At 39.0% G+C, this 22,934-nt stretch overlaps 1 protein-coding gene across 31 annotated transcripts in view; it reads right to left on the bottom strand.

Annotated features, from left to right (window-relative positions):
* Nucleotides 1-3,072: 3,072 nt before the first annotated feature.
* The window catches only part of Tm1 (tropomyosin 1), a 115,170-nt gene continuing 95,308 nt past the window's right edge, over nucleotides 3,073-22,934 (bottom strand). For 5 of the 31 annotated variants that reach the window (XM_053792156.2, XM_053792157.2, XM_070098128.1 and 2 more), the window contains 7 exons: nucleotides 22,320-22,453; nucleotides 14,525-14,642; nucleotides 13,843-13,913; nucleotides 12,274-12,349; nucleotides 11,311-11,373; nucleotides 9,505-9,574; nucleotides 3,073-4,280 (listed from right to left, as the gene is read on the bottom strand). In XM_053792156.2, the coding sequence (XP_053648131.1) occupies nucleotides 4,198-4,280; nucleotides 9,505-9,574; nucleotides 11,311-11,373; nucleotides 12,274-12,349; nucleotides 13,843-13,913; nucleotides 14,525-14,642; nucleotides 22,320-22,453 (615 nt within the window). In that variant the 3' untranslated portion in view covers nucleotides 3,073-4,197. Of the gene's footprint in view, nucleotides 5,250-6,117; nucleotides 6,240-9,504; nucleotides 9,575-10,335; nucleotides 10,399-10,839; nucleotides 10,903-11,310; nucleotides 11,374-12,273; nucleotides 12,350-12,697; nucleotides 12,769-12,843; nucleotides 12,895-13,842; nucleotides 13,914-14,524; nucleotides 14,643-15,124; nucleotides 15,243-22,319; nucleotides 22,454-22,934 lie in introns of those variants that run through there. The other 26 variants (XM_053792160.2, XM_053792142.1, XM_053792165.2 and 23 more) reach the window with 22 other exon arrangements.

Consider the following 22,934-nt stretch of genomic DNA (forward strand, 5'->3'; position numbering starts at 1 on the left):
AAAATATACCAGAAATATTATAAATGGTGCAAAGGTGACATTAAAACAATATGAAAGATGGCTGACAAACCCACTACCATTATAGTATGCTCCTCACTTAGCGATGCATTAATTTACCAATGTAGTCTTAGGAACAGAACTCCGTCATTAAATGAGGAGAGGCTGTATTGCAGTTTTTACTTTCCCTTTATAATTTGTTGTAGAATTCTTTGTAGTGGCTATGAAAGTGACATCTCTCTGCTTTAAGGATCTATTTTCTTTTATGAGCAAATTAAGATGACCTGTAACTCAGTGGCTAAAATAAAGCCTTGATAAAACAGACCTCAATATAATGGGTATTGGATAAAATGACCATTAAATCTGGCCGGACAAAATCTGAGAACATTGTATGGGGGTTGCCAGTAGAATTATTAATGTAACAAACTAAATCTACTGCATCAGGCGGTTCTCCATATGGATGGCGTCTGGAACTACTATCAATGAAGCAGAGCAGGTCCACTTCAATGCAGGTTTGTCCCTTATGGGCTATGTCTAGAGCCTGTCAGTTTTCATTGTTCTTGAGTGAGCAGGGCAAATATCAGTCTCCAATTTTCCCTGAATTTGCAGTGTTGCTACTTTTTTATAAAGTACTTTATAGTTTTTAACAGTGGCCTCTTCAGCAAGTGATGGTGCTAAGAAGCATGTGAATTTGAGAGCTAAGCAGAAACTTGAACTAATAAGAAAGTAGAGTTGGGAGTCTCAGTGGCATGAGTGTGTAGGGAATGTGGTGTAGCAAAGCAAACGGTCTCCCCCACACCATCTACCTGTATATCTTCCATATCATCTTTGATGTTACTACTGAAGATCTATAGCTCCTGTGACAGCATGGGAATATACTTACTATAAGCTCATCTATTCAGCACAAAAGGTAAGGAAAATTATTGTGTTCTACTGTACTTTTAGAAGTTTTACCTTTTATTTTCAGGCACTGTAATTTACTTTGCTGTATTAGTTTATTCTTAGTACATCCAGTAGTGCCAGCAGTGCAGCAGACTAAGTCTGTTGCATTGGGTATGTGTTCATGTCTGGTAGTCCATTACTGCAGCATACTCCTCTGTACCAGTCCAGTCACTGCAGTGGATTTTCATTTAAGCAGACACAACTCCTTTTCCTCTATAGTCTGTTACACTGGAGTATAGTATCACTATACATATTTGATTTGTAACCAAAAAAATCTTAATGTATTAATTATATTATCAGGCAGGGTGAAATGTATGGGCAAATCTTACACCCGCTGTCCATGTACACCTAGCAGTAAATATTATTATAATATAAAAAAGAAGTGCTAAATCTACAAGGGTCATACAGCATAGCAGGGCAGGGAATGGTGCAGGATTATAGAGTAGCAAGGGTGGGAAAGGACAACAGAGGGAAAGTTAGAAAGGTCTCTAGTAGTAAATATATGCCTTATTGTCAGTCAACTTGTGAATTGCATCATGGGGGATGCTATACCTTCACTATGGCTGGGATTATTATTATTATAATCAAAAAGAAGCACTAAGCCACAAGGACTATACAGCACTATGGCTGGGAGCTTGCAATGCAGCGAATAGATACAAATAATAACCACTAAAACACCTATGTTAAAATATGTGCTTCATTATTTGTTGTAATCTTTTGATTATAGCATTTTTGTCCTTTGCAGTCAGTGCTGCATTGTATCTACAGTACACACACGTCATTTTTGCGAAGTCCCAGCCTTGATGGTGTTCAATGGAATTATTATAATCAAAAAGAAGTGCTAAGCCACAAGGACTATACAGCTCAATGGAATGATTTAGAGAACTCAGCATGATTTGGAGTTCAGGGCTGTATGACCCTTGTAGGTTTAGTGCTTCTTTTATTATAATTGTTCAGAAAATTTGCCTTCAACAGTTGCTGTCATCTGGTAGTCTCAGTACTTATGATCAAAAAGAAGCACTAAACCTACAAGGTGCTAGAAACCTATTTTATATCAGAGATCAAGATATTTATTCAGACTGCATTATAGCTTCCAACTATCCTCTTTTGTTGCCAATCCCTTTGAGGGAGGTGCCTTGATGCCAGTGAAGGGCTCTTGATCCAAACAGTTGGAGCTACCATACCTTTCCTACTGGCTTAATGCTTTCCCATGAACATTTTCTATATTTGATCTTTTAGGTTTCCTCAGCAATGCACATTTATAGAGACCTTGTATACATCTGTATTCAGTGTATAAAAGAACTAGTGAAGATTTAGGAGCTCCAGGCTATTGTCTGGTTATTTATCTTGCTCTGGCCAATTCTCAAATTGTTGAAGCTAAATTTATTAACATGCCGCCTTCTTACACTAAGAATTTCTCAGTTTTCCACCCCTGAATTTACACACGTTTGTACTGTGATGTGATTAGAGTATATTGCATTTGTGATAATGCCTCTTGACTAGTTACCATTGTTTGTAAGATCAAATGTAGTGTATTTTCATTTCACATGGGCTATGTTATTTGTTGGTTCAGATCAAACTTGAAAACTAGTTTTTCAAGCAATCCACACATTCAAAACATTGCACTGTGACACTGATGCTGAACTTGGCTATTCCTAGAAAATTTTAGAGAGACATCACACCAGCAACAAATTCCTCTTTGATAGCCCTTGTGTTCGATAGAACACTTACAGAAATTTCATGGAAATTAAAGGTTCAAAGATGTGGGATAACTAAACATGAGCTGAAAAAGTGCAGTGTTCTTATTCAAAACTAAGCTAAAACAGGCTGTAATAATACAGGTTGCAATACCCATATTCTGTCTGCTGTTGCAGAAGTGAACCAGACACTAAGTCCACTACTTCAGAAGACAACCAGACAATCCTAAAATATTAATTTCACAATTCGAGAGTTGTAGACAAGCGGCATTACTGAACACCCCCCTATCCCCATTAGTCTGTTAATGAAAGGTGTTATTTTAGTGTTCTACAGACAAATAGCCATTTATCTTCAACTGTAATACCATGTTATGTAAGTAAAAATTCTCCTAAAAAAATACATGGTAAAAATGTTTGAGGAAACAAAAACAAAGACTGTTTACAAAATTTATTACACATTAAACACAGTGTACAATCATTCTGTAAGTATAAGATCCAGATTTAAAAATTGAATAATATTAACATATTGATAATCCATATAGAATAAATGCATGACGCATAAAGACTGACTGCAACTCTAGTTAAGAAGGTGAACCTATGCACCCTTACATACTGTAGCAGAGCAAGAGACGTGGTCAGAACCCAACGACTCTCAAAGCCTCGATTACGCTTGCTACCACATAGGTCGTGGGCATTATTGAAGGTGATCTACTTGGGGAGTACGGAGCTTCAATATAACCCAGTTTCCCCTCAAGGTATGGTGTGGGCTTTATTGAGGCTCGGTTCCTCTGGGGCTTGGCCTTATACACGGCGGACGATAGTGTGGCGGGCCAGGCGTTGTTGGTAGTGGTGGTGGTGATGTGGGGCGCGTCGGCCGTCAGTCAAGTCAGTCCGCAGAGGCGTGAACGTGCCGCAGGTGGGGAAGGAGTGCACCACCCCGCCCACACACCCACGGACACATACGCCCGTCCAAGCACCGTGTTGGCGCCCACCAGTTTGCCACACTTAGAATCCTGACAATTCTGAGAACGCCTGGTCCATCTCATCCGCAATGTTCTTATATTTTTCTTTCTCATTAACAAGTTCATCTGTAATAGATGGGTGAAAGATTTTACAGGCATTCCACTGGCTAGTTGTGGCAGTAGTGGTCCTAGGATCATCTTAGGGCCACTCGCTCTCAGATCTCTTTACTCGTGGTCGTATCGGGATTAGAGCGAAAAACAAGAACAAAATCCATTTTCATAATAAATATTTATTTCTGTATGTTATTAAGCCATAGTGTACATGAAACCTAGCTTTTTGAATTAACTTCAAAAACAAGGTTTCTTAATAAATTTAAGTTTAATAACATTTAAATTACCTCAATGGCAGACTTAACCAACGTTATCGAATGATTTAGTGATGATACTGACTTAACTGGAGGTCAAATGCAACACATAAAAAGAAGGAAAGTAAAAAGAGTTCTTATAAACTGAATTACATAAGCTTGTGAAAAAATAGGTTACAGGCCAGCTGAGGGCATAGGAAGAGAGATGGCAGAACAGTTTGGAGCAGAGAGTGTTTAGTAGCCAGACAGTTCGCTGAAAGTCTGGTCCAGCTCGTCGGTAATGGACTTGTACTTCTCCTTTTCGTTAACCAGTTCGTCTGCAAAGTAGAGATTAACAAACACAGGTCAATTAACACGGCCAAAACAAAAAGAGTTAGTTCCCAGAAGCTGAAGGCGACTGAGGTGAGAAGGGAAGTTGAGCGCCGCCGCCGCGTGTTGTTAAACTACTACTATCATATCCATGACCGTGAGCGGCGCCCTAGTAGTAGCTAGTTGCTGGCTAGTGGGTCATCTTCCACCCACACCTTTACACCATCCCAACACACATTAACACCTACTCACTTTCTCCTATTTACAATAGCAGAATCAAATAAAAAGAATTTGTAAGTATAAAATTGTACATGTTATATCTACATAGGTGAAAGCTTACTTTCTGAACAGCATTACAAAATCAGGGCGAGTTGTTACAACAATGCACTACAAGTTATTAAGAGAAGACCGGTAGTTGGCAGTATTACAGGAGGCAGCCAGGCCCCCAGACATGGAACTGGAGAAGGAGTGGCGAGGCTAGGGCAGTGGTGAGGTTTTGCCATTTCTGCTGCTGCAGGGAGTTAAGACACCAGAACCAGCAGCAAGAACACCCTAGCAGGAAGAAGCCTTGTGTGTGCTTCCTTCCTCTGTCTGTGTTCATAGTGTTGGTCTGGCTGCACCATGGTTTGTATAAAGACCTCCAGCAGAAGCAGAATTGGAGGTGTGGGGCAGACTACATCTATATATACCATAAGTATATATATACATAGTCTGGGAAATAGCACAAGTAAGGCAACCACACCCTCACCAACTAGTGACTAGCAATAGTAAGGGGGTAACAAGTAGATGACAGGTAGCAGAGCAACGATCATGGTGGTTGTGGTGGCGGGTAAGAGCAGAGTAGTTATGGACTAGTAGTAGTAGTAGTTTAGTAGATTCATCAGGGTGGACAGCTCAATAGCCAGACATTTCGGTGAACGTCTGATCCAGTTCGTCGGTAATGGACTTGTACCTCTCCTTCTGAATGACAAGTTCGTCTGAAAGGGAGAGAGTGGGAGAGACTTTGGTTAGTATGGAAAGAAAGGAAGGTTAATTAATTTTGAAGTGCCACGGCAATTCTCAACAAGGCTGTGTATGCAGTACTTTAGATGTGTGGTAGTTCAACTGGCATAATGATAGTTGAGAATCACCTAAGTACAATGTTAGCAAAGATCGATTATTAGTGATCACACTGATAGGTCTGTGGCATTAACTTCATACCGAAACACTCAAAAATACCTTTCAATGACCAGCTAGCCAAACAATCAATTTTAACATTAAGACCTATTATACAAAGGTATTTCAGAGTGTTGTGTTAACATGCCAAAACCACTGTCTAAAGGCAGAAAAATTTCTAGATGCCGGTATACACTGGAACCTTTCTATACTTAGCCCGGTCTAAACCGGAGGAAGCAAGATTATCACAAGTCAAAGCCTACACTCCCGCAAGTTATATTCCCCTTACTTCTTTACGGTATCAAGCTATGATACAAAATGGAGTAATGCAATTTAACTAAAATGGTAAAATGTTTTTACTATTTATACCCACAACATAAATATTACTACACATGTACAGATATTACATGATGTACCAAGTATGATGTTTGGATATTTTAATTCATAGTCAAGTAACAAAATCACGCAATACTTCTTCATTAAAAAATCTAATCAAGTGCTAAAAGTTTAAGCTCGCTGAAAAAATTAAAGAAATTAGCAAAGACAAGAGTAAGCCAAAGCACCCAATTTCTAGACTCAGAAAATATAGATTTATTAAGGAAAGGTTTAGATACCGATCCCTTTTTGAAAGAACTGCAGCATAAGAAAAGAACGGGCAGCGAGAGCACTTGCGAGGGTTACAATGCCAACCTGTGACTCTGCTTCCTCCAGCGGGTCCTCGGGTAATGTTTACATATTCTGGATGTCCTGTAGAGTGGCCTCCATGTCAGCCTGGAGCATCCTACTCTTATCTTTCTCGGCAACTAGATCGTCTGCAAACAAAACGACACAAAAACACACACATGCAGTGTTAAGAAATAAAAAATTAAACTATTACTGTACGTATAAATAAACTCAAAACAAAGTCAAACCAAAACTAAAAAAAAAAATAATCAAAATCAAATTTTAAAGCACACAAATAAAAGGCACACCATGCTCAACAAAACCTTAACTAATTACTGCTGCAGAGAAATTGGTAGCCTGGTCTTACTCAGGCTTGGTCATCAGTGGTGTGTTCAGGTGGTGCAATGTAGTGCACAGTTTCAGTTAATGGTAGTAAATACACTACATTGTGATGACTGACAATATGTGTACATTATCACTGTATTCTATTTTCTAGCACCATATTTAATTTAAGACGATTCAAAGCAAAAACTGAAAGGATTTTTGTTTAATCACATTAACTGAAACTTATGCCACTTGTAATTAAGCGAAAGGTCAGATTTAAGTCAATATGCTCACGAGAAAGGTCAAGTCAAGTCCAATCAAAGAGGGACAAGATTGGATGGAGTAAGGTAAGCCATTCTTCAGGCTCCTCTTTGTTATGGTATATGTGAAGTGGGTAGGACTGGGGGAATGGATAAGAAGACAGGATTTAACTAAACACGACGATTCACCACTCTCAATCTTATACCACTTACCAAGTAAAAACCACAACTATTGATTGCACTTTAGCTTTAATCAATGACAACTTTTGCAGTTTTAAAAAATAAATTCAACATGGTTGGGTTTATCTTGGTATCAGGTATGTTCATGTGAAGTGAAGTCGGAGTGTAACTGTATTCAGAAGGATAAAAGTAACTTATTCCACCCGAAAAAATTCCATTTTTTTTCGCGCCTGGTCCACATATCGAACAATCCAAGCAATGGCTCCGACTTCTCTTGGTATCCTTGGCATATCCCATGTGAGAGCTGAAGAGTAAGGAGGAACTCAATAATGTTCCATATCCAGCAGTAAAAATGGACAAATACCTGTGGGGGCATGCAGAGTGGGAGTGCAGTACCAGCTGGTCTACCCAAGATGGTACCAACCCTCCTCCTCAAGCTTTAAGGCTCCAGACACTACTTATGTGCCAAACTAAACCTTAAAGCAGGTCCTGGATGCTACTATCTTCTGCCTATCCACCAGGCATTGTCTTTGCAGTTAAATCCTTTCTTTAAAGATGGATCATTAAAAGATGCAACAGATCCACTGTTATGTGCCAAGAACTCTTCTAGTAGTGATTCTAGAGGGATAAAGATTGGGATACTAAAGGCACATAACAGAGGCTGAAAGCCTATGATGTTACAGGTCTATTTAAGTCTGCTGTGATGACTATACATGAAGACTTAAGCAGGACCAGAAGAGTGGTTACCAGGGAACTGGGAAAGAGTTTACTAGTGACTGGGGGGGGTGAAGAGGATGAGTAGAAGATTGGATGGGCATGGGAGGCAGGCCTGCAGCCAGCACTACACAAGGTAAGTAGACTGGTAGATGAAAGCGAAATGTTGACACCAATGCAGCGTAGTAATACCACTTATGGAACAGACTTTATTAGAGGGAGAAACTTTAAATAAAAACTACTCCCCAAGTGGTGTTGCTGCACTACATTCTACATAGTAACTTAGGCAACTACATCTGATGCTTTCTTTGCACACTGGCTACCTCAGGACACTAGCACATTACAAATATGGAATAAAAAAAAAATGGGAATTTTAAGGAAAAAAATAGAGAAAGAGGCAGGTCTTGTTAGGTCATACTGCTTGTTGGAGTTCAACGTGGTCTTCTCAGTCACCTGAAGTTCACCCTGTGCCCTCTACATTGCTCACCCACCCACAACATGAGCGTGGGTGAGTTGGAGAGCAGGAGTTGGGGCAGGTAGTTATTAGAGGCACCACCCAACTTGTATGAGGACAACAAGCAGTGGATGGGTCTCCCAGGAAGGCTCAGTCCACTGGCTACTACTAGGCACGGTCAGCGCCAGGAGTTAAATTCATCTAACCTAGAGTAGTCTAAGCTGCAGCACGGCTAGCTAACACCTCAACACAAAAGTTTCTCTTTCATTTTTTTTAACTAAGCAATGCAAAATTGGGTTTTTGAAAGTTATACAATAAAATTATCCATCATTCCAAAATAAATAAAACAGATTGTGCAATAATTACAAGATTTAAAGGAAAATAATACTGTATGAAGATCATTAACAAGGAAAAAAATAAACTTATAATTAAACATTGAGAGGAATTAAAAAGGGGAGGGTTACAAGGACTTTAGGATTGTAATTTTCGGCGACCACGACAAGAAAGAGTAGACACAAACTGTTAGCACGGCGGCCCGGCCACTGACACTGCTATGAGAGGCAACAGTCCAAAGTTGCTTGCTAATTGGAACAGAAGCAAAATAAAATATAAGCTTGATCCGTTGCAGAAGTGGCATGGATTATTGCACTGGCGATGATGCGTAAGGAAATAAAACAGCCAATAGATTAAATGCCAATTCTAAAAAGAAGCCAATGATAGATGTGAGATTCATCTTGACGTGCCATTTGGGTAATTTGACTGAAGAACAGACGTTTGCGCTGTACATTTTTGTGAGTGTGGACGTGATAGCAGTGCCGTAGTCGATCACAGATGTTGTCAGTAGTGAATGTGTGTACCGAAGGGTATAACTTCATCGAGAAATTAAAAGTCAACTAGTTATCAATAGTTATTAGAATATATTTCAAATGAAACCAACGACTCAAAATTATCAAGGCCAACTAGTTGAAGATTTATTTTTTTTTTTTTTTAAGACTGGCGTGCAAAATTTTAATGGTGAAACTGTAGTAATTAATTTTATTTACTTCAATAGATAACGAACCACTAACAAAGGCCATAACGGGTACATGTTATAAACAACTTGGAGCGTGCAAGGGAAAAGTTTCTTACAAACATGGTAATGCTCAAGAATACTGCACAGAATACTGGGATGTAATTTCCAGGACAAGATTACCGATTATTACAATGGACAGTCTGCAGTTATGGGATTATACATTAATATGCATTAGAGTCATTTTAAAACTGTAGCAGTCAATGAGGTCAATAACAAATGTAACAGAAAAGATATATACAAGTATAGGGATGATGGACGAAGGTAGTGTATGTTTGTGTGTATGTGAGTACTTTGGTTTTTGTGAGCACACGTGTGCACACTACGGTGGCAAGGACACATGTACATGCACACTGGACAGTGGTGTGTATAGTGTACATGGTGTTCAGTTGTCAAAATATGCGAGTACATACCTTCAAGCCTGTCGACCTCCTTCTGGAGCTTCTGCACAGACCTCTCGGCGAACTCAGCCCGAGCCTCAGCCTGGGGGACATCACAAGTTAGCACACGTATCTAGTAATCTGAATAGTATTTTATTCGCAGGCAATTTCAACATGAATGCACAATATTTCACAGTCACACTGATGCAGTTGAAAGAAAATTCCATGCAAGTTCTACATTCATACATAGAAATAGGCTACTTACCAGCATGTGCCGACACACTGACCAGTTTAAAACAGCAGTAGGTGGGGTGGGTGAGCCTACCCACCACTATGCCAAGGACACATACCCATTACAGGTCAGCACTCCACTCATGGCATCTTCCCACCACCAAGAGAACCAGAAGTAAAGCAGAAAAGCTGCAGTAGTCACAGCTGATGAAAGCCAAGCCTTGTCTCACTAGCAAGGCCTATAGTGAAGCTTAAAAGTAAAACAGTGTATGTACAGCCCTTTCCCAGTGACCCATATTTCCAATCATCCTCTTGCAGACAGGCAAGATGTGAAGGAAGCAAGGTGGCACAGAGAGAAGAAATCAGCAAGTGCAGAAAAAATCAGCTTTGTGTTGCAATTTGCATTGGTTCATTGAAAGTTTCATTTGCTCTGATGTCTAACAGGTTTACCAAAGCAAGAAATGTTACTTTTAGTCTAGTGTGTTTACAAAAAATTAAGTAGGCTAAGCATGGTGGCACATTATTATTGAAGCTGTGTGAAGGCAAACTAGTGTTTATGCTGAAAGAAATTAGTAGTGTGGAGGCAGGTGAAGCGGCTCATACAAGGGTGCGGGTAAGAAGGGAATCATATACCTCTCTCATACGATGACTCAGCTCCTTGATCTGCTCCTCAAAGTTATCCTCCCTCTGTGCAGCCTAAAATAATGGTAACACAAGTTAACACAACATTTAGAAGACAGGCACCCACTAAGACAAACACTACCATGACTTATGTATCGCCTCCGGAAGGTGCTGCTGCTGCCTAGGATATCTGCCTATCCTCTGAGTTCCCGACACAGCTCTACATTACACCCCAGCCATGATACAAAACGAAGATACCACCACAAAGCTGACATTCCTACACATTTTCTTAGCTGTACTCACGACATGCAACCAGCATACCCTATCTGCAGGAAGGAGTATACGAGGAGCCTATAACCCCAAGGATTTTTCAAAGCACTGATTAGACTCAATCATACAAGAACAGCCACGATAGGAAAAAAGAGGGGAGCAGGGGGTGGGAGCAACCAACCATCCAACACCCCCTGGTAATACTAGCCAGCAACACTAGCCACCTATACCAAATGATGATATTACCTCTCTTAAGCTTTGTGTCAAACTCCTCAGCTGCGACTCCATCTTGTCTTCTTTTTGCGCAGACTGTTGCATTTACACAAAAACATGTCCAGGTTAGTACCAATTCACATAAGTATAAACATCAAAGACTGAAAAACAGATGTGAGTAAAACACAGACGTGCACACATCAATATTCATGTAATGTGTGCAAGTGTGAAGCACCAATAGGACAAACTGTCCCCTATAATTAGTCTTCTATTACTAATTAAAGATTAGTTTCACACTGTCACACAACACAAAACTTTAGTCATATAAAATGCATTACTTCAATTAAAAATAACCTACAATGGGTTAGTAAAACTAAGAAAACAATTAGCAACACTAGATGAACACGACTGTCAACATTTGGAAGACTGGAAGAATTGTCAACACTGTAAATCCAGGTCAACAATATATAAAATATGGTCTAAAATGGCACGCTGCATCATTACCGCCTTCAGCTTGTTGGCTAGGGTCTTGATCTGCTCCTTGTAAGCCTCCTCACGCTGGTTGGCCTGTTGGGGAATGTTAAGTTAAGGTTTCCCTTAGTCTGGGCTCTTTACCACCAGCCACATAGGCCCATATATTCCTGGGTTACACTGAAGTTTTGTTTGTAATGATTTACATACATGAGTAACCAACCACCAGACAGAATAAAAAGGTGTTAAGTTAAACTAAGGAATTACTACAGGAAAGACATGAGCGATATTTTTTTTCTCTCTTTAATGCATTAGCCATTTCCCACCGAGGCAGGGTGACCAAAAGATAAAACATTTTCATCAATACTCACTCCAAGTGCATTAAAAAGTTAAATTACTTCAGACTTTATTGCATCCAGATAATATGAATAAGTTATAGTACAGTAAAGTCATATACTGTGAACCATGTGAAGGACTGGAATTGTACTATGAAGGAGAGTGTAAACACACACATTTTGACGCACAAGTTCACTTCATGGTTGTAAGCATATTACAGAATGGGTGGGGTCTGAACATGAGGCAAGAGAGCCTAAAACTCACAGGAACAGCAGTTAGCACACTGGTTGAGTTTTTAGTATTCTCTTCCCATGTGCTTGAGCACCAGCCATGTTATGATTGTACTTCACATTTGTTTTATTTAAACAAACGTTTTTTTTTTGGCTATAATCAATGAAATAAAATATGAAAATTACTGCAGCAACATGTTCTTTATATAAAATACTGGATGACATGAACATTATCTATCAAGTTAGATCACAGAAGTCAACTACAGGTATAAATGCTTTACAACTTAAACTAATGTGTGCAATTCACACATCACTTCTCATTGTTCAATTATAAGCAGGGGTAACAATTCTTAGCTTGTAATATGAAATAATAAAAAAAAAAAAAAAAAAAAAAAAAAAAAAAAAAAAAAAAGTGTAGTGATTCTCTTACCTTCTCCTCAGACACCTCAAGAGACTTCAAGTTGTTGCCAACAACACGCAGCTCCTCCTCAAGTTCAACAATCTTACTGCAAGATAAGATGGGACATTGCAATACATTTTACACTACCAACATGTTTTAGTTTCAACATATTTCATTACCAGTCCAATTTACACTATATATCTACACTGTTTTAACTAGTATGGAGTTTCAACTACAGTATTAACATAAACACAATCATTGTTCATAACTTAGCTAGGCAAAAATAGTACAATATCTTACGATTAAACTTAACTAAAAATAAAGCTTGGTTATTGTAGACTTCTCCCATGTAAGTTTTAAGGTACAGTATTATTACTGCTACCAACAAAAATCAAGAATTTGGGGTCAGTAGTTATTACAGTGTAGTACAGTGACTATACCCAAATATACTCACCCCTCGGCAGCTTCTGCCCTTTCTTCTGCTCTTTCCAGGTCGTTCTCCAGCATGACGCATTTGCGGGCCAGCTAGTTGTCACCCCGATCACGCAGCACCAACAAGGCAACAACCAAACAAAAGCACTACAGTTACTTGTGTGCCATGCAGTGAGCTCCACGCTAACCAGAGTTGTATGGTGTTGATGGCCATGTACACTGGGAGTGATCAATGCCTAACTTGAATGGCTCATCAAATGACAAAAATCAGTGTCAGGCAATTGTTCCCCCCAAAAAATACAATAAATCACTGTCCAGCAGCATTACTTAAAAGCATAAATGAACCCCTGTATGCTAAATCCAGTCAACATTATATCTACCCTTCCATATTATTTTGATTAATCCCAGTGAACACAAGCTCAATAATAGTGAAACTTGTCAGCGTGAGAGGCCGTGCAAGGTGGTATATAAAACTGTAACCAAATAACTCATGCAAAAATCCCTTATTATACAGAAACTTATAAAACTAAATTATAAACACACCAAGCAACAAAAATAAGTGCTTACAAAGAGGTATTAAAAATATAATGTACACCAAAATATTTAGATGCGACAACAAATCCCAGTCCCTGTGAAGAGAAGACTAAATGAGTGGTGAGTAGTTGGATAGGGAGCGCAGCAGACCTAAGCCAGCAACATGCCTCACACACACACTCTTGCTAAACTATAAACCCAAGCTTGACTACATTTGTTAATACTGGAGCAGGCATCTGCTGACTTGTCTGCCACGCTCTACAAAGTGACTACTGCTCACAGCTGTGAAGTCCTGAGAGATAACTTTAAGTTTAACGCAGTTATGGCTGAGACACCTGCAACCCCCAGCCTAGTGTTGGTAGCAGATAAAACTACAATTAAGAACATTTCTCAACAGATTCTCACAGTGCTGCAGTTAAGTCAAAGAAACTATTCATAGTAGTGAAAGCCTGTTAACATACTTCTGAAGAGGCATGTTAACACAAGAGCACAGGAGTATGCACGTTGAAGAATGTCCTCTAAAATATTGCATGCAAGAATCAGTTCTACACAAACACACACTCCTGAGGTTTGCAACCTCAGGGGAGGAAGATAAAACTCCAGTGCTGTAGCACCCTTAAACCTGACACTTACGATTCACCAGTTTCTGCACGCTCCTCAGCTCGCTCAAGATCAGCCTCAACCATGGCCAGCTTACGGGCAACCTGTGGTGGGCAGGAGGGGCTGTCAGTCAAGAGGAAAGTGGCGAGCAAAGCCGCCAAAAGGTTAAGTATTGAAGTAGCTGGGAGCAACACAGCTTAAGTCTCCTCCCAGGGGCACCAACTGTACACATTTCGTACAGTGGAGAAATAAGGTACTGAATTTATCAAGTTTATACAACATGAGGGTAAACTAAAAATTTGTTTACAAAATATTAAGAATAGTTGAGAAAATTTTTCTTAAGATTGCTATTCAGTAAAGAGTTAGAAACTACAAGGACGTCTGCTTACATCAGTATTCACGGTGGTTAATCATGCTTCACTGTTATGACTGAAAAGAACACTCATCACGGTAATATACAAAAACTCAAGGTTATGTGAGTAGTTGTGGCAGTTAGTAAGCACAAGGTGGCTTAAGATTGCCATTATTCTACTACTGTATATAATGGAGAAGTTAGACACATGGGATAACCTAGAGATGACACAGGGCAGAACTCACTCCTGAAACAGACAACAGAGAGGAGAGGTCAAAAGACACGAGTTAGAAAGTAACTACTAGCGGGTCCAGGGAGTACTTCAAGGCACACGCACTCCAGCTGTCGTCATGCAGCAATCACCTCGTCGTATTTCCTGTCTGCTTCCTCAGCCAAGAATCGGGCCTCTTTAAGCTGGTTCTCTAGAGCATCCATACGCTCCTCATCTGACAGGGAACGATTCTCCAGCACCTTGCGCATGCTGTAGGAAAGGAATGTCACCAAAATATGAGTGGAAGTCCGCAACTCACAACAGCCGGCACCCTCGTCCTGTAGTACTGCTGCTCTGCTTTCCACTACTGGTACCGCTAAAGCAGTTGAGAGATGATTGTCTTCCTAAAATTTCTGCAAAAAACTGCAGCAGGAAAGAGGCAGCAAGTTTTAATATGTTTTTACCAAATTGAGTAATGAATACCAGGGACCGATCTGACGAACTCTTACATGCTAGATCTAGCTCATTCACTAAACCTAGTCAGCATGGTAGTGAAGTTGAGTGATGGTGCCAGATTTGCCTTCAGTAAAAAAAAATACACTATCATCTTTATATTATGAAAAGTTATAATTTTATGTTTTACCCAATTTTAGTCAAACTTTGCTCTCGTTCCTGCTAACAGAGATGCCACACTATGTGGGATGTCCGGTGATCTTCCCACTAACAATTACGCATGGGCATTTAGGTCATACCTCTTCATATTTCTTATCTGCCTCCTCTGCAATATGTTTTGCCTGTGCAAGCTGTGTCTCCAGGATGCCAACACGATCATCTTCCATATTCGCTCTATTTTCCAGGCACTTCCGGGCTCTGATGATAGTGATGGGAGGAGACGATAATGGTGGTGATGGACGAGTCGAGATGTCGAGGGGTCAAGGTGAAGGTGGTGATGGTTTGGCGAGGCATCCAATGTAAGCCGCATCAAGATATACAAGAGGAAATAGGCTTGGGTTATCTAACAATTTACATAAATATATATTTTTCTACACGGGCATTTCCCGCCATGGCAGAATACTACTACTACTACTACTAATGATAAATGATCATCACTTCCACCTAGCTATCCCTTTCTTGAAGGGCACAACTAATCCACTGATAACCCACCCTTCTCCCTACCAACAAGACTGTATAATTAAATAGCCAGTTTCACTATAGTATTCTCTTTGTATACATCGTGCTCACTCTCTAGTACATCAAATACCAAAATCCTAAAACAAACATGCGCACACAGAGCCAGAAGCCGTGAATCGACTCCTGCAACCACAAATAGAGTAGATGCACGCATGCAGGCTCTCTCACCCTCACTCTTTCGCTCTCTCTCAGTGGTACATTTGTTTACAAAAAATATGGCAGAGGGTACATGGTCTAAGGATAGCTATGCTTATATACTTCTTGACAAGGAAACCAGTGGATGGATGGATGGATATTTACTAAAATTGAACAACTTCAGGCAAGGCAAAAAGGGATTAAGAGAAATAAGGAAAATTAATTTAAAAAATGAAATAGATTTAAAAGCATCCTTACAACAAATGCAGAAGACATTAAATGAGGAAACTGAGATAATGAAGAAGAGAGGAGACAGATCAAGAAATCCCTAAAAATAAGGATAATACTGAGAAAAAATAAAGGTTTGGTAACCTTTAAACAACGAAAAATATATTAGAAGTTAGTTATGCAAGAGCAACAAAGCACAAGACCATCAGGTGCAGCTAGCACAGGATGTTTCTTAAAGTCTGGAAAGAGATTAAACAACAGGTGATATCAGATAAAGAATTCACTGCTAGAGTCTAGAAATTTAAAAGGAGATTGCAAATAACTCTAAAGTTATTGAGGGACATTGTTGATAAAGACAAAAATGTCTTTTTTTTTTTTTTTTTTTTTTTTTTGGTTTTTTGAAAAGGAAATAAAATTACAAACAGAAAGAATCAGAGAGGAAGAAAAACAAAAATGAGGTGAAAAAATGCACTGTGGATTCCAGCTTTCAAGATCATACTGGGTATATAGGTACCAAGTATACTGAAAAATATGAGAGAACTATTGGCCACTGAAAATAATATTTACAAAGATTAAACATAAGGAAAAAATGCTAAGGACATCAAGGAATAGGAGGGTTACAAGGATATACTAATTTGACTAGTCTTGCAAAAGGAGAATAAGTAAAAGTCAAGGTTTCTTAACCCTTTCAGGGTCCGTCCCATAGATCTACGGCTTTACGTTCAGGGTCCAAACCGTAGATCTACGTCATGAGCTCAGCTCACTCTGATAAACTGTGAGTGGTACATTTGGGCCTAGATATGAGAGAATACATCTATGTGGTATGTGTGCACCACATAAAACAAATCCTGCAGCACATTGTGTATAATGAGAGAAAAAAACCGAGACCATGATTTTCGATTAAAATAGTGACTTTGCAGTGTTTTTTCGTATGTTTTTTATAGTTGTATTTGCGATTTCTTGGTCTCATTTGATAGAATGGAAGGCATATTACAGAAATAGAGATGATTTTGATTGGTTTTAGCACTGGAAATGGCTTGAAACTGAGCTCAAAGTAGCGGAAATGTTAAAATTTTGCCGATGTTCAAGAGTAAACAAACGACCTCACACGTCTAATACACACCAGCTGGTGGGTCTAATATACATTCACAAATGTGGTGATGATATTTATACAATTATTACAATTTTGCATAACAGTAAATCTTCTATTTTTTGGTGTGAATAAAAATTCATTATGTGAACAAGAAATCAAATTGGAATTTATTTGTAAAGCCTCAAAACGTAACTAATGAACAGAGGAAATGGTAGTTTAGTGCCAGGAATACCTACATTGTTTATTCTGGACCCTATTTTGAAATTGGAATATTTTGAACTTTGTGTTAAATTGGCCAAATTACCAATTTCCAATCACATTATTTTGTAGTTGAAACAGTTGACTTGGCGATTTCTTGTGCTCAATCGATTGAATAGAAGTAATACTAGTGAAATAGCTAAGAATTTGGTCGACTGGAATAATGCAATTGGCCTAAAATGGGAGTCAAAGTCGGCAAAATCGCCGATTCGTAAATATCGCTGACACATCAAAATTTGCGAGAGCATAATTTCGTCAATTTTCCATCAAATTTCGTACTTTTTGTTTTATTACCTTCACAAAAGGATTCTCTACCATTTCATAAGAAAAAATAAAATTTTTTTTTGAAAATTCTTGGACACTGGGGCACCACTTCAGATTTTGGCCTTGGACCCTGAAGGGGTTAAACACTGCTAAGAGGATGAATGAAGGTGGAAATGAGGAAGACTTTTCCCCCCCAGAGTAACACGATTCTACAAACCCATTATATAGTTTTCAAAGAAACAACCACACGATAGATGAAAACAGTGTTGAAACAAATGGATCAAAAAAGGAGGAAAATAATGATATAATTTTTGAAGATTTTATACACTAATATAGATGGAGTAATGTCAAAAAAATTAGAACTTATGGATATTATATATGAAAAGAAGCCTAATACAGTTTGTTTAACTGAAACCAAACTGGAAAAATAAATTTTATACGAGGCTGTATTTATGTAACGGAAATTACTCAGTGTGGTGGAGAAGAGAGAGTAAAAAGATAGGGTGGTGGTTTGGCAATTGTATTGGTATTTATTTAAAAGACTTATTTAATGTTGAAATTTTACGGCTAAGAGTACAAATAAAGATGAGAATCTTTCAGTAGTAAATTAATATAACCCACCATTTAATAATACGGTGGACCCCCAGTTACCGATATTTTTTCATTCCAGAAGTATGTTCAGGTGCCAGTACTGACCGAATTTGTTCCCATAAGGAATATTGTGAAGTAGATTAGTCCATTTCAGACCCCCAAACATACACGTACAAACGCACTTACATAAATACACTTACATAATTGGTCGCATTGGGAGGTGATCGTTATGCGGGGGTCCACTGTACTTGGGAAAGAGAAGACTGACAGGATAAATAAAGGATTACACAATATCCTTAAGGAACTATTGATGAAAAGTGACCGATAAAGTTACTGAACTTGGAGATCTCATTAGGCACCCTGTGAAGTTGGAACTGCAAGTAAAGGGTCAATAAATTTCCTAAATATGACAGTTTTTTAACGCATCAATATATAAATGAAGCAACAAGAATGAGAAAAGGCAACACACCATCAATATTAGAGTTTACTCGAATAGCAAAGGGAATTTTCAACATAACCTACTTAAACCCACTTGGAAAGTGGTCATGTTCTATTGGAAATAACTTGTGCAGTGGCACATGACTTAGATGACAAAATTCATGAACAGGAATGATTATAAGGGAATTACAATACTTTAAAACAGTATTTTAGAGAAATTAACTGTAACTGAGGGCAGATACAACAAGGGACAGATATAAATAATCTGTATAAAGTTCTGTAACGCACATGAAAATAGAATTAAACAGTACAGTATATTCTAAATAAGAATATAGGGCGAAATGTGGCCTGGTCACAGACCGGGCGATGGGGGCATTGACCCCCAAAACCCTCTCCAGGTATAGGAAGTAGGCCAATCAAAAAACTTATTAAAAGATTCAAGGAGGCTAAAAATATCTACTTTTTCCTTTTTGGAAAAATTCTGAAAAGGAAATAGTAAACAAGAGCAAGGAAGAACCAAACCTTTTATTTAAGTTTGTAAAAACTAAACTAAATGTTAAAGACAAAATACAAGGAATAAATGATAACAGCAAAAGCAGCGAGGTAGAGGAGGAAATGTGTGAAGTATTCGATAGTTTCAGTGTTCACCAAAGATATTTTTCGTGTAAAAGATTTCAGTCGCAGATAGTTGAATTAGAGGATACTGACAAATGAAGAGGAAGTAAAGACACTGTTACTAGATGCTAATAAGAAAAAAGGCTATTGGACCAGACAGGATGGGACCTTGGGTCTTAAAAGAATGTGCAGAGGAGTTGTAGTATCCATTTTTAGATAGTTTTTAATATCAAACCACAGGAAGGGAATGGGGAAACGTGTGGAAGATGGCACATATTTTGCTTATGTACTAAAAAAATTGTGACAGGGTAAACCCTTTAAATTACAGGCCAGTTCCACTGACAACTGTTGTAAAACTGGAAAAAGCCATTAAAATGGACTCAACACCTAGAGAAAAATAACATACTAACTGGTAAATAATTATAAGTTATGGAAATTGGTCAGGAAAGAAAGAATAGGCAGGTTGTACTTACCCAATTATAAGAAAAAAGTTTGATAGAGAGTTTTCCATGAAAGACTAATTTGGAAGCTGCAAATTATAGGAGGAATTAAAGGTAAATTATTGCAGTGCCAGACAGACTCAGAGGAAAAAATGTCTCCATGAGAGATGTCAAGTGGGGTGCCACAAGGTTCTGTACTTAGCCTAATAATGTTTCTAATTTATATAAATGGTTTACAGAAGGAATAAAAAATTATATGAACGTGTTTGCAGATAATGCTAAAATGTTAGGAAAATTATTAATGAAAGTAACTAAATCCTTACAAGTGGATCTGAATATATTAAGCACATGGGGAGTGACATATGACGAATTTAATGTAGACAAATGACATGTATGGAAGAAAAAGCTGGTATACAAGAGGTTTTTACAAAGCAGAAGCAATACAAGGAGGGTGGAGTATATTGACAGTAAGAGAAGTTAAGAGTGGCGAGGGAGTGTGAAAGAGCAAAAGTGTGTGCGAGATGTTCTGTCAATTTTTTCTGAAAATAAGAAGTTTTAGAGTGAGATTAATAGGCTGAAAACCCCTAAGGAACAAATGGATTGGACAGTTAAAAACAAAACAGTTATCAGATGGGAAGTTGGAGGTACTGGGAAGATGGCAGTAATATTTTGAGGAGCTGTTAAATGTTGATGAGGAAAGAGGCAGTGATTTTATGCATTGGCCAGGGAGGTATAACATCCTTTAGGAGTGAGGAAGAGCCAGATGTATAAGTAGGGGTGGGTGAGGCAGAGTGTAAAATGAATGGGGGGTAAAGCAGCTAGGATTGATGGGGTCATGACAGAAATGTTAAAAGAAGGTGGGGATATAGTTTTGGAGTGATTGGTATTTTTCTTCAATAAATGAATAAAAGATGGAATACCTAGGGACTGGCAGTGTGTGCATAGCTCCTGTGTATAAAGAAAATGGGGACAAAAGAGTAAATAAGCCTGTTGAATACAACAGGTAAAGTGTACGGTAGAGTTATTGAAAAAAAATTAAGAGTAAGATGGAGAGCAGGATTGCAGATAAACAAAGAGGCTTTTAGTGATTTCATGGATATCATCATGGTTGTTTACATATTTGTAGATGAGGTTGTAAAAAGGAAATACTAGGGTTCTATCCCCGCCCCTGGTATGGTTTGTTTGCAATCGTGTCATTACGATTTCGTGAGTCGTGTTGGGAAGAGGTGTGGGATTAAGATACGCAGAATCTAATACAAAATGGGAGTTGTCACAGGTGCTTTCTGCTGATGATGCTGTACTTTTGGGAGAGTCTGAAGAGAAGTTGCAAAGGTTGGTGGACAAATTTGGAAGGGTATGTAAAGGAAGAAAATTAAAAGTGAACACAGGAAAGAGCAAGATAATGAGGGATAACAAATGAGTTAGGTAATGAATGACTGAATACAGCATAACATCTTAAAACTTTTTCCTCAAATATTACGCCATTAATACACAAATAACTTGCATATAGGAGAGAGAAGCTTATGACACGGTTTTGGTCCAACTTGGACCATTTACAAAGCCACACTAACAAAAAGAGAGGGAGCCAGTGTATATAAGCCAACTAACATGGACAGGACCATGGGAGGTAGTAGTAGCGGTAAGGTTGGTAGAGAAAGCAGTAGTAGTAGTGGTGGTAGTATAAAGTAATAGTAGTTTTAGTGGGACAAGAGATAGAAAGGGGAGGGAAAGGTGAAAGGAGACGAAAGTAAAGGTAGTGGCAACAGTAGGAATGGTAGTAGTGCTGGTAGAAGTGGCGCCAAAGGACAAGGAAAAAGAGCACTGCAGGAGAGCCAAGTGCCCAAAAGGGCCCTTCTCAGAGTCGGACCGAATTGTCGTTAGCTTCTTTCTCCTATGTATGGGTTATTTGTGCATTGTTTCAGTCATGGTACTGTGCCGTTTTGTTCACTACACCATTATGTATGTATTTACCATTTTAAAATATCTAAAAATAGTGTGGAAAAAAGTCCTCATATATGATCATAGGCATAGGTATATATACCTACTGAAGTGACTGTGTGGGGGTATGAAGGGTAGTGGTACTCAGGCAAACTGTGGATGGTTCACTGGGAGAATGACTATTGGAGACTTACCTGATGTGGTCTCGTCAACCCTTTTTTTTTTTTTTTTTTTTTTTTTTTTTGGGCGGGGAGGGAACAAGTGACCACAAGGGAACAGTAGCCTGGCTTCACCACCACCAAGCTTGCTACACCATTCCAACTTTTTTTTTTTTTTTTTGTCTTTTACCACTTGGCTCTTGTGTTTATAATGCTCTCATTCTCTCCAATGCACTTATGCGATTCTCTTTTTTTTTTATTTTTTTTCCGTCCTTATGCCAACTATGGTATGAGGCGGTTTTGTCATATGTAAGGTGTGCAGAATGGGCTGGGGGTGAGTTGGCCCCACCTCTCCCCCAGCACCGCCGACTTACGCCCCCAGTACCACACGCCGCCCACTGGCCATGAAAAGGAAAGGTGGTAGTAGTGGATGTGGGCGGGGGCATGGCGAGTGGCAGACTGGGCGGGTCAGAGCGTCTCCTGTGCCGCCTGCTCAGCCTGTAGGGCGGCGAAGAGACGCTCCACTTCGGCGCCGATATCGGCGATGCGTGAGAGGAGGTGTTGGGCACGCTGGTCCTGTTCGTCAGGAGATACTGACCGCTCAGACTCGTCGGCGGCCTGGGAAGCCTCTGCCAGTTTTGTGGTGGCTGTGTTAAGGCGCTCCTCTGAGCGTTCCAGATCCTCCTCTAGCAGCTGGATGCGACGGTTAAGTGCAGCCACTTCACCCTCAGCCTGTAAAGACAAAAATGCGACCAATCAGAGTACCGCCTTCAATTTTGTGTATGCTCGCTCTCATTCAAACATACAAATTTCACATACACTCCAACTACACACTGGAGAGAATACCTGTCTTTAACTTGAATGCAAGCGTGCACGCATACAGCTTTTTTTTACACACACTATTCCTTTGCCAGACAAATTCTCAGATTTATACCCTTCTATACTAATTAGTAATGATAAAAAAAATACTTGAGCTTCACAAGATTAGCATTTGACAACTTTCAAATAATACAAAAATAAGGAAAAATAAACAGCAATATATTCAGACAAATCAAATTTTAACAATATATGCAAAATAAATTGTAGAGAGAAAGTAACATAAATTATTGGAATATTTTAGTACTGAACTAATAAGCTAAGCAACTTAATTCTTTAGGAAATAATGTGGGAGATTTAACCTGTAACTCAAAACGGGAACGTTTATGACATGCAT

This window comes from Cherax quadricarinatus, chromosome 61 (assembly GCF_038502225.1).
Source record: "Cherax quadricarinatus isolate ZL_2023a chromosome 61, ASM3850222v1, whole genome shotgun sequence".
Classification (NCBI taxonomy): Eukaryota; Metazoa; Arthropoda; class Malacostraca; order Decapoda; family Parastacidae; genus Cherax; species Cherax quadricarinatus.